The following is an 11,839-nucleotide window of genomic DNA, read 5'->3' as shown; positions in this document are numbered from 1 at the left end:
TGCTGACGGTTTTACATATAAGTTGTTCTTCGTAATTACCCATTTAACAGAGTTTCTCTTTGTGGATACTTAATCTTCGAAAGCACAACAGACTTTTCAGCTCTTCAAAACCCATGAGCGCGAGCTGGTGAACAAATACAGTTATGTTGTTAGCTTGTGGGGGAAGATTTCGTGATTTACAGTTTTCACAATGTTTTGCCAAATACCGTTTGCTCAATTGTTTTGCAAGATAAATAGCACTTGGTGCACTATCATTCCAAGCTCTATGGAATCAGAAGCGGAGCTAGATCATTACTTATGGGTTCTAACGAACCTAGTAGCTTTTACTTAGATCTTGCATTTGTATTAAAATTTTCATTAAAGTTATATTAATATCTAACTGTGAACCCAGTAAACAAGACTAGCTATGGATTCAGTGACAAGTTCAGTTCAGAACCCAAAAGATTCAAATTTTGGCTCTGCCTATGTGTGGAAGGATATGTTTCTTATTTCAATCTCATTGATCTGCATTTGCTGCATAAGTTAAAAAAATATTTTCTAGAAATAGTTTGATCTTGTTGGCTCTCGTTGTCTTAAATTTAGCCTGTTTATGAAACCTTCTAGCTAATTTATTTCATATTATGGGTCCCTCCCAGATTTCAATTGTCAGTGGGGAACTGTGTTATGTGGATGCCTTGAGACTTCTCCATACCTTAGCGGATGCAACAAAAGGGTTAGCATCTTTCGTTTGTTGTGTGACAATCACTGATGTGATGCACTGCACTTACCCCTACTTGATGACATCCTTATTTTTAGTCTTGCACTTACATGTGTAATCAATTTGAGATAGTACATAGTAGAATACCTTGTTTCGCTGCATATGGGAGCCACAAGTGTATATGATATTTTACTGAGTATGATGCTTAGCAAGCATTAAGCAACTTTAATTTGTCATGCAAAAGTGTCTTCACTTTTCACTCAACAAGTGTTTCTCTCAATTTGCTTGCTAATAAGATCTTGTCTATTATACAAGTTCATAAATTATGTTGATACAATTCTAGACAGTCTCCATTCAAATATTGCACCCGGCAGAGGAATGTTAAAGTCTGAGTTTGACATGACAATATATGATACCTGCTTTCCTAGTTGTTTTCTTTGTTCTTTGGCTTGTGCTAAAGCTTAGAAGAGCCAAACCTAAGATCAACTAAGACTTTCTTGGTGTACAAGTAAGTTAGTTTCCTCAAGTATGATTTCCTATTAGATGCTGGGAAATATATTGAGCCAATAGAGTTGTCGTATGCAACCGGTGACAAGAGAGCATAGGCAAGATAGATAGAATAGCTATGGTCAAATTCATATGGTGTTGTACTGTTTTTGGTCGTACATTTTCAGCTCCCAGTATTATTGCATCTGAGTTTTTGCTCTATACCATCAAGTCTTAGTTTTCATGTTTGTTGCTAATTACTGTAATTGTGGTCAGTGAATGCATCAATACTGTGTAAATCCGAACAATGATCTCACAGGCAAGAGAAAGGAAATGCATTGGCTCGATGAATGATTTAATTTGTATATATTGATAGAATGATAGTACAAGAAGATTTTATACTACCAGTAAACTTTAACCAGTTATAACATTTTATTTACTTCATTCCTTAGATTACCAAATTAAAATTACTACACTTTATACTACTCACCTATTATTATAAGTCATCTAGTTATGATGACTCACATAAGTTCATAATAATTTTGTAAACAAAGGTGTAATTCCCACAAAAAATGAAATACCTAGAAGTTAAGATTTATCATTTTTAAAAACCTCTTGTCCAACTCCTTTAGACTTATCAAGCAAATTATTCAAGGTAATATTTAATTTACAATAACATACCCAGTATAATCTCACATAGTGAGGTCTGAATAAGATAGTGTGTACGCGGTAATATTTAATTTACAAGAATATAATAATTTTTACATATTGCAGAGAAAATAATAATTTGAAACAACCAATCAAAACCAATGAAAATGCCAACAGTTAAACTGAAAACTAAGAAAACAAAATAATAGAAAAAAAGGACAACAGATTCCACTCATGTACATGATTGATTCTTTAAAGTTAATAAACCAAAGCAATTTGCTCTCGTATTCGCTGAGTAGATTGGGAATACCGATTTCATTAAGGGTGATTATGATCAAGAGATTATGCGACAATATTATATCATACAAAGTGTAAGGAACTAGAGATAAAATCAGTTTAATGGAGATAATATATGGCTGGCTTCATTAGATACGAAAAACCAGCGAGCTCCCTGAATACCGAAAAAAGATTAAAATCTTTGACCCGCCCCGCCCCGCTCCATTGCCATCCCTAACCCTATAGTAGGGTGTATGAAGTTCCCCCGCCCTGCACCCGCCCCGCCCCGCCCCATTGCCATCCCTGCCGTACTCAAAGTTGAAGCTTATATGTGACTTTCATTAATTTAAAGTTTCTGTTTTATTATATCTTTTTTATTTCTGGGGACCCCTTTTAAATAATGTGCTCATGAGAATGCAATATAGATAATAAGAGAGTACTTTACACTCTTTAATGTGTTACTTATTCTTTAACCTAATGTTTTACCTTGAGGCAGAAGTGGTAACTTGAGTTGAGTTTAACATTTTATGTTGAGACAAAAGCTGGTAATTTGAATTCTGGTTTCTCCTAGTTACTTCTGTTCTTCTCATCACACTTTCAACAGAACTAGATTTGGTCAGTTGGATGCAACACTGACTTCTCTGTGAAGAGTCCATTCAATTAGTCAATTCGGCTATTCATCGCCTTGTTATGGAGCGGATGTGTATCCTTTATGAATGGTCTATTTTGATGAGTACAAGTAAAAGATTATTTTGACGACACAATTTGTCCTTTTTGTGAGTGGTTTCATTGGATATATTCCACTAGAAGGTTTTGCAAATTGTCTTCAACAGAGTGCATAAAAGATAAGTTGTATATTTTATCTGTTTGAATGGTGAATAGAGGCCTTTGATGTTAATAGGTTTTATCACTTCTTCTGCGTAATACAATGTTCTCTACAAGTCAATTGTGCATAAAATATTGAGTGATCTTTTGTTGGTTTGAACAGCGGGCAACTAGCTTTAAAAAACTTTCTTCCTAAGTTAGTTGCTGATGTTCTTACCGATAAGAAAAAGTTGCTGACGGTTTTACATATAAGTTGTTCTTCGTAATTACCCATTTAACAGAGTTTCTCTTTGTGGATACTTAATCTTCGAAAGCACAACAGACTTTTCAGCTCTTCAAAACCCATGAGCGCGAGCTGGTGAACAAATACAGTTATGTTGTTAGCTTGTGGGGAAGATTTCGTGATTTACATTGCCAAATACCGTTTGCTCAATTGTTTTGCAAGATAAATAGCACTTGGTGCACTATCATTCCAAGCTCTATGGAATCAGAAGCGGAGCTAGATCATTACTTATGGGTTCTAACGAACCTAGTAGCTTTTACTTAGATCTTGCATTTGTATTAAAATTTTCATTAAAGTTATATTAATATCTAACTGTGAACCCAGTAAACAAGACTAGCTATGGATTCAGTGACAAGTTCAGTTCAGAACCCAAAAGATTCAAATTTTGGCTCTGCCTATGTGTGGAAGGATATGTTTCTTATTTCAATCTCATTGATCTGCATTTGCTGCATAAGTTAAAAAAATATTTTCTAGAAATAGTTTGATCTTGTTGGCTCTCGTTGTCTTAAATTTAGCATGTTTATGAAACCTTCTAGCTAATTTATTTCATATTATGGGTCCCTCCCAGATTTTAACTGTCAGTGGAAAACTGTGTTATGTGGATGCCTTGAGACTTCTCCATACCTTAGAGGATGCAACAAAAGGGTTAGCATCTTTCGTTTGTTGTGTGACAATCACTGATGTGCTGCACTACACTTACCCCCTACTTGATGACATCCTTATTTTTAGTCTTGCACTTACATGTGTAACCAATTTGAGATAGTACATAGTAGAATACCTTGTTTCGCTGCATGTGGGAGCCACAAGTGTATATGATATTTTACTGAGTATGATGCTTAGCAAGCATTAAGCAACTTTAATTTGGCATGCAAAAGTGTCTTCACTTTTCACTCAACAAGTGTTTCTCTCAATTTGCTTGCTAATAAGATCTTGTCTGTTATGCAGGTTCGTAAATTATGTTGATACAACTCTAGACAGTCTCCATTCAAACATTGCACCCAGGTGAGGAATGTTAAAGTCTGAGTTTGACATGACAATATATGATACCTGCTTTCCTAGTTGTTTTCTTTGTTCTTTGGCTTGTGCTAAAGCTTAAAAGAGACGAGCCTAAGATCAACTGAGACTTTCTTGGTGTACAAGTAAGTTAGTTTCCTCAAGTATGATTTCCTATCACTTTCTTGGTGTACAAGTAAGTTAGTTTCCTCAAGTATGATTTCCTATCAAATGCTGGGAAATATATTGAGCCAATAGAGTTGTCGTATGCAACCGGTGACAAGAGAGCATAGGCAAGACAAATAGAATAGCTATGGTCAAATTCATACAGTGTTGTACTGTTTTTGGTCGTACATTTTTATCTCCCAGTATTATTGCATCTGAGTTTTTAGTCTGTACCATCAAGTCTTAGTTTTCATGTTTGTTGCTAATTACTGTAATTGTGGTCAGTGAATGCCTCAATACTGTGTAAATCCGAACAATGATCTCACAGGCAAGAGAAAGGAAATGCATTGGCTCGATGAATGATTTAATTCGTATATATTGATAGAATGATAGTACAAGAAGATTTTACACTACCAGTAAACTTTAACCAGTTATAACATTTTATTTACTTCATTCCTTAGATTACCAAATTAAAATTACTACACTTTATACTACTCACCTATTGTTATAAGTCATCAAGTTATGATGGCTCACAGAAGTTAAATTCATAATAATTTTGTAAACAAAGGTGTAATTCCCACAAAACGCAACAAAAAAAGAAATTAAGTTGAAGTCACATTTACACGTAATTATAACATGAATAGTACCAACATGACTTAGAGAGCTGCATCTTCAACAAATTATATTAACACAACAAATAATTGGTATACAATTTTCCACAAAGAGACATGATCAACAAGTTCACGCCCCTTGTTCTCGAGTAGAAAGAGCAGAACACTTGCTGCTGATAAAATTAAAACCACTTCAAATAATATAAGTGCATCCATCTGGGGCAACCACTAACCAACTGAGACCAAATTTAAATAACTTAAACTATAATGATTGAAAAATCTCAACTACAATCGCGAGAAACAAATCCATCACCATTCCTAGGAGTAATAGAAGCATCACAGAAACTAGATGTCCCGTTGGGATCATCATTACTAGTTGTAGTAGAGTAAATTAGCAACATCCCAAAGCTAGCCAAATAATTACAAATATCTTCCAATAGGTTTTTAACACAAAATGATCCTTAGCTTATCTGCTAAGGAAGCTGCCTTAGTACTGCAAGGTGGATTTGCAAAATGGTTGGTTCCAATCCAGCTTGGCTACCTTGATCCTTCCTTCGCCAAAATATGTGCCACTTTGTTTCCTGCCCTATGTTTGTACTGGATTATCCAACTGTGCAATAACAACCTGCAATCATATATGATATAATAATAAATAGGAGAAACGTTTTCTAATAGTGATAGAGCCTGAGTGGAGTCTGTTTCTATCTCCAATGGGAACAGCTTGTGGTGCAGTGCAAGCAGCAAACCAAACTTGATAGCAAGTAGTTCTTCACGAGTGTGATTCAGAACATTCAAACCATAAGAGAATCTCCCCATCAGTGTTTAACTTAACAGAAATGGTATTAATATTCCTGGGATTCGTTAACTTAACCATTGTATTCCCTTTATTTGAAATATAAAGTTAGTTATAAAGTGGAAGTGCATCGTCCACAGCAAACAAATGCCAACGATTACCATTTCCAGTCATATCTACTCCACAAATAATCACGAAATCCTAATCCAAAACTCAACTTTGTATTTTTTGCAAGCATTAACACCATAATTTTTATTGTGATGCAAATTTGGGATTTTCACTTAAGTAGTCTATGCCACCAAGAGCATAAGGGGGAAATGAGAATCAAAGATCTTTTGGTTATCCTTTTTTTTTTTGGGAGAGGAAAGATCTTTTGGTTATAATATTTTAATCATTTGTATTTCTATCCAGACAAGGATCAAACATGAAATATATCACGGAGAAATATCGGACTCTCCTGACAAATCACATGCAGTGTTATGAGTACAAGTAATATGAAAAAAGACTTTAGAATCGTAAAGAAACATGACTTTCGTTTGTAATTATGGGTAGTCATTTTCCACCCTTTTTAGGTGGAAAATATTTTAATTGTTCAAAGCATGCTCCCCAATTTCAAGGTAATGCTGGAAAATGATTTCCTACATGATACCATACACGCCCATGGTAAAGCATATTCTGTTTGGGCTTCTCCCAAAATCCATCCTATCATTAGTGTTTGCAAATAGTTGTCCCAGTAGAAAGCATATCAACAGGTTAATCATCTCAAAATACCAAAACCTACAAAGGTTGAGTAACTAAAAGACCTATTGCATGATCATTCAAGAGATATGCTGCAGACGAAGATTAAAACTCAGATTGCTTAGGAGGCTGGACACTTTGAATTTTTATCCCTGAGCAGAAGTGGTAGTAGACAGGTGTTGTTATACTGATTCTTGCTTGTGTTTGATAGTTTGTGTGATTGTTTCGAAACAGGGTATGAGAATAAGCAGAATGCCTAAGGTTGGGGCTGCATGTCCAACCATAGATAGTTGTTTTTCTGTTTCTTTTGAGCTGTAACGTACTTTCACCTTGGTAATAGAAGTTTTTATTTACCCCAAAAAAAGACCTATTGCCATTGAAACTCAAAAAACAAACAAAAAGATTCATTAAGTACGCAGAAGAAAAAAAAAAGGCAGCAAATTGTAAACCTCATTAGGTGATTACCTCTTCTTTAGGCCGGCAACAAAGGATAACTATATTATGATTGAATACATGTTCGGCAGCACCGATTTGGAAAGTTTCGATAGGAGTAGCAAGAGTGAGATTTAAGACTTTCACAGTCATGAAATAACGGTGGTATGCCGTCTGAAGATAATTCACTTTCTCAATCTTCAAGACCTTGTACTTGTAAACCTGAAAAGAGAGTCACTATCACTAAAGGAAGGATAGTCAGGGACTAATCACAGAAAGCAAATTAAGGCGCATACATACATTGCACTCTTTTTCATTATATTTGCGGATAGCATGGTTAGCCAATTCCATCAGCGACTCGAACCGGTAACTGAAATCCAGATATGGAGTTACTCGAGAAGCAGGAGACCAACCAGGGTGGACATCAATGTCAAAAGACTGTCAAACAAGCCAACAGTGAAGAAAACTATCCAAAGCGGAAGAAAGGAGAGGGATCATAATTAATATAATGAAAAATAAAAAAAGGAGAATTCAAAGGAAGCAAGCCTCGGATAAATGAAACTGACGGATGTATGAGGCCCAAAATGAGACGAACTCTTTGCGATCCTGTAAAACATCAGCGCCAGCCGGCAAAAGAGTAAGATCTAAGTTTCCAAAAAGATTGCGTGACGGATCATACACACAAGAACCGGCCAAATATCGTCCTCCTCCTCCTCTGGGAATCAACTCCTTTACGCCTCCATCCGGAATAATTGGCCACTTTATACCCGACGTCACACAAACTTTTTTTTCTGGCCTCCTCCTCCTCCTCCTCCCACACAAGATTCTCTTTGCAACTTTTCAAAACCCTCAGGAACTTGATTTTGCCTCTTCACGTCTGAAAACGGTTCCCGTCCTGCTGTCTCTAAAGGTTCTCTTTGCCTCTTCTTTGAGGATGGCTGTGTCAATTCGGCCATTTCTCAGTTGATGATTGAAGCGATGGGTAACCCCCCTCCTTGTTGTTTTGGGATGGAACCGTCTAGCAAGAACGGGAAAATATATGCTTACAAGGTTTATTTAAAAAAAAGATATATAATATAATGCTTTTAGCAATATTTTATTACCAAGATTACCTACGTTAGCCATAAAACATCTTACGGTTACTAATCTATTGTTACAAAATATAAGATTATGTGGATATCCATAGCTCTTGAAAGGATAGTACAAAGTATTATTTTTCATTATTTCCGTAACTTTGACTACTTCAGTACTTATTATAATTTACATACCTCCATAATATCCTCATGATTATGATTTCAAATACTTAATGTTAAAGACGGATCTAGAATTTGAACTTTATGAGTTCAGATTCAAAATTCTACTACATTGTATCTAATTTAATGAATTTAAAATATATTATTTGTACATATTTAAGAGCGAAAGTTATGGGTTCAAATGAACCCATATCTTCTATAATAAATATGCCCCCGCTTAATACCATGTTTATGTCATTCTTAGTAAATAGTGACAAACATTAAAGACCACCTACTATTCAGAGCATGCATATTCAGAATCTGTGGATTCAGGAACAATGAATCTCACTCCCTAATGAAATTAAATTCACGAAGGTAAACCATACAAAATGATAGATCAAAGTCACTATTTGTTCATGACTTGGTTTTTGAAATATCTTCTGCTAGGAGGTAGCTACTACAACTGCATGACTAAGTTACCATAGATAACACCAGATAAATCGATGATGCAAGTCCTTCATACATCTTTGTCCAAATTATATGCTTTGATAGTTACTTGGTCTTAATAAGCGTCTTTACTTGCTAGTCGAGCAGAGTAAGAATGTCGTAACTTCAGGAAGTCTATGAATATGCGGTATGACAAGAACACCAGATGCCTCCTGTAAAAGTAAGTAACTTCTTCATCAACCTTTTAATTTAAAGTATATTACCTTAAGAAATACTGACAAAGAAGAAATGCACCAATCACCCATCAGTAAAAGGGCATCTTAGAAATATAATATACCCCTTTGAATAAAATAGATTTTTGTGACTGCCAAGATATTGAGCATGCACAATTCATAACAAATCAAGGTTGTGATTGGAATAATTTGCTTAAATCAAGCAAAAAAATTAAATAATAGTTTGTATAAAAAATAAAAGACACATATAGCATAAAGTAACTCTTTCCACTGGTATATTGTTACCAATTGAAGCATGTGAATGACTACAACCTAAAGAAAATAAAATAAATAAACTAAACGCAAAATAAGCACAACCAACACTACTGTTTCAAGGAAGTACTTAGAGTGATTTAGGTCGTACCATCTTACTAATAAACATAAATATATAGAAAATATTATGCTGAGAGATTGAACGAAAAGAGGTACCAATATAATTAGTCAATAGCCATTACCATTTGAACTGATAGAGGAGGAGAGGAGCTTTAAGTCTTCTATAAGGCACACTTCATATATGTTAAAAGATTGCATATATGTGAGTGTATTTATATAAATATACATGAAACATATAATCCTTGTGCATTTCATGTACTGAAGTAAAAGTAGAATAGTTATGAACTAACCAAATGGTCAAGTGAATTAGTCCCTACCAAGTATGCTAATATGGTATATCAATCCACCACTTATACTTTCACACAAACATTTAAATGAAATACAAGCTTAAAGTAAGTTCCAAGTAAATTATATCAACCTTTAGGTGAAGCGCAACAAGAAAGAACAGAAAAAGGTAGCATATGCTGATTTAATATGTAGCTACTTAGAAATCTTATTTCGCGGCATCAATAGATAATAACACCAACATTGATGTTCCTAGAATGAACCTGTATTCTAGTCATAAGTTAAAATACTAGCAATACAGGAACAACCGGATTCCAGAACCAATAGTTTATGAGCTATAACAAGATAAATATTTGGGCACAATTTGTTACTTTATGTACTGTAACACCAAATCTCTAATGTAACACGAAGAGTACTTTTTAGGCATTCCACTTTCATGTTGCCTAGCAAAACCTTCAGGTTTCATTGGAATTAAAAAATTAATACGTTAAAGATGATCTCGAGCATAGAAACATTCAAAAAGAATGCTTGACTTCTTCTGAACGCTTGACTTCAAGAGCATATATTTCAAGAGATACATGTCCCAGAAAGAATATGGTACTTGATTTATTAGTTACTCTACATAAATGAACAAGTGATAAAAGCAGAAATAACCAAATAGATAGCTAAGAATTACAAATCAAGCACCATAAGTCATGCTGTGGAATTTGGTATATGACATCTAATGGTGTGGGAGGCTTATTATGGAAGCTTCAAAAACTAACTTGTAAAAGATTCATATATGATTTAAATAAAAATTATGAGTGGTAATATGGCGAGCTTTATGTTCAAATGGAAACGGAGGCTAATAATGCTTAAGCGTGTCTACTTGTTGATAATAAGAAAGTGGCTAAAGCAGAGAAGCAAGTTGCTGCTTATAACTTTTGTGACTTGGTATCTAAACACATGTGAAAATTAATAAAGAAGAAACCTATGTGGTTAGTCAATAACGCCTTATCAGTTATAAGAAGCACTGAACTATACCGATACTAACTCTATAGCTTAAGTTTTGTCCTTGAAGAAGCCTCTTCCACCGAAGTTGGTTCATGGCTCATGAAAGCCCTAATAGGTTCTCCAAATCTGTAAATATTTTAAATTTTCTAAGTAGATATAGATCACTGAGAAGCCATCTTATACAAAAATAAGAATGGTATGTATGAATCGTTGATAAACCTTGTAAAGCTTAGAACTTTATTTTTTTCGTCAAGGTATTAAAGACCATCTAGCTTCTTAGTGGGAAATTGAAAGAAAGTTTCCATTATTTCTCAAAATTATTAAGTTAAGGATTACCATCGATATATTTTTATCTATCATAAAAGATTACAATAACAAGAACTACTCCTCAATTTCAAATAATAAATGAAGAATAATTAATACTAAAAAGATTAATGAAAATCTAATCTCTCACATTTTGGTAAAAAGCGTTCAATTCTGTGATGCAAACCATCAAATATTTGTAATTTGGCCAAAACATCGGATCGTATGAACTATCATAGCTTGCGACTTCATTCTATTCAAAATGAACCACTGTTAAATTCAAAAAAATAAATCTTAAAAAGTAGTAATTAAAGATCTGAAGTATGATAAATACTAAAGTTTGGGGGGTGGGGGGTGGGGGGAGAAAGAAGATAGGTGTACAAAGGAATGCCGACACTTGGTTGTTGCCTCTAGAACCAAATATATGATAAAAAAGAAAATGATTTTTTTGTAGTTATAGCAACAATACTCGTTGTTGACAAATGAGTAACTTCAATATAGCTACATTTATACCCATTGAGCAGTTCAACATGGAATCCTCAAACCTTGAAGTTCTCAGGCGCTTAGTCCTTTAGTTTGTGCACAGTCCATTGGATATGACTTTATTTCCTTGATTTAGAAGGAAGTTCTAAACCATCAAGATTATTTTCTCAAAGTCTTACAAAAACCCCAATTCTTAAAGTAACTAAATTTAATTATTAGTTCCGCATTGGCTTTAAGTCCGTACTTTTAGGTTTGGTCGGTTTTCAGAGTGCTGTCACTTTCTGCTATTTTTCATTATGCTAATATACTACAACTTTTGATTGGAGTATTATATCAAGATTAAGTTTTTAGTAAAGACAATCTCCTATAAAAAAAATTAAAGAGAAAGCAGAAGCATATTTTCTCTAGCGCCGGACCAAAAAAATTATCATACCAGTTAATAGCAAATTATATATAGTAATATGAAAAGAAAAATTAATTGTTGTTGCAGTATAGCTACACTTCTTTAAAATCTGATCATAGTTCAATTACAGAGTTCTTATTT

At 34.3% G+C, this 11,839-nt stretch overlaps 1 protein-coding gene across 1 annotated transcript; it reads right to left on the bottom strand.

The window, feature by feature from the left end:
* Positions 1-5,221: 5,221 nt before the first annotated feature.
* On the bottom strand, positions 5,222-8,029 carry LOC107809484 (uncharacterized). The gene is made up of 4 exons (XM_075231275.1): positions 7,514-8,029; positions 7,248-7,385; positions 6,981-7,169; positions 5,222-5,609 (listed from the first exon to the last, which is right to left on the bottom strand). Exons 1-4 carry the CDS (start codon positions 7,562-7,564, stop codon positions 5,571-5,573), a joined length of 417 nt encoding a protein of 138 aa, XP_075087376.1. The 5' UTR covers positions 7,565-8,029; the 3' UTR covers positions 5,222-5,570.
* Positions 8,030-11,839: the final 3,810 nt, after the last annotated feature.

The sequence above is a fragment of the Nicotiana tabacum genome, chromosome 15 (assembly GCF_000715075.1).
Source record: "Nicotiana tabacum cultivar K326 chromosome 15, ASM71507v2, whole genome shotgun sequence".
NCBI classification, from domain to species: domain Eukaryota; kingdom Viridiplantae; phylum Streptophyta; class Magnoliopsida; order Solanales; family Solanaceae; genus Nicotiana; species Nicotiana tabacum.
The sequence above is the reverse complement of the archived record's forward strand: the minus strand, read 5'-3'. Positions and strand labels throughout refer to the sequence as shown.

Excerpts from the sequence above, each read along its gene's own strand:
- LOC107809484 (XM_075231275.1), bottom strand. The coding sequence starts at position 7,564 with ATGTTTTACAGGATCGCAAAGAGTTCGTCTCATTTTGGGCCTCATACA. Across the intron at positions 7,386-7,513 it reads ATTTTGGGCCTCATACATCC|TCTTTTGACATTGATGTCCA; the intron begins GTCAGTTTCATT and ends CTTGTTTGACAG. Across the intron at positions 5,610-6,980 it reads GTTGCCGGCCTAAAGAAGAG|GTTGTTATTGCACAGTTGGA; the intron begins GTAATCACCTAA and ends ATATGATTGCAG.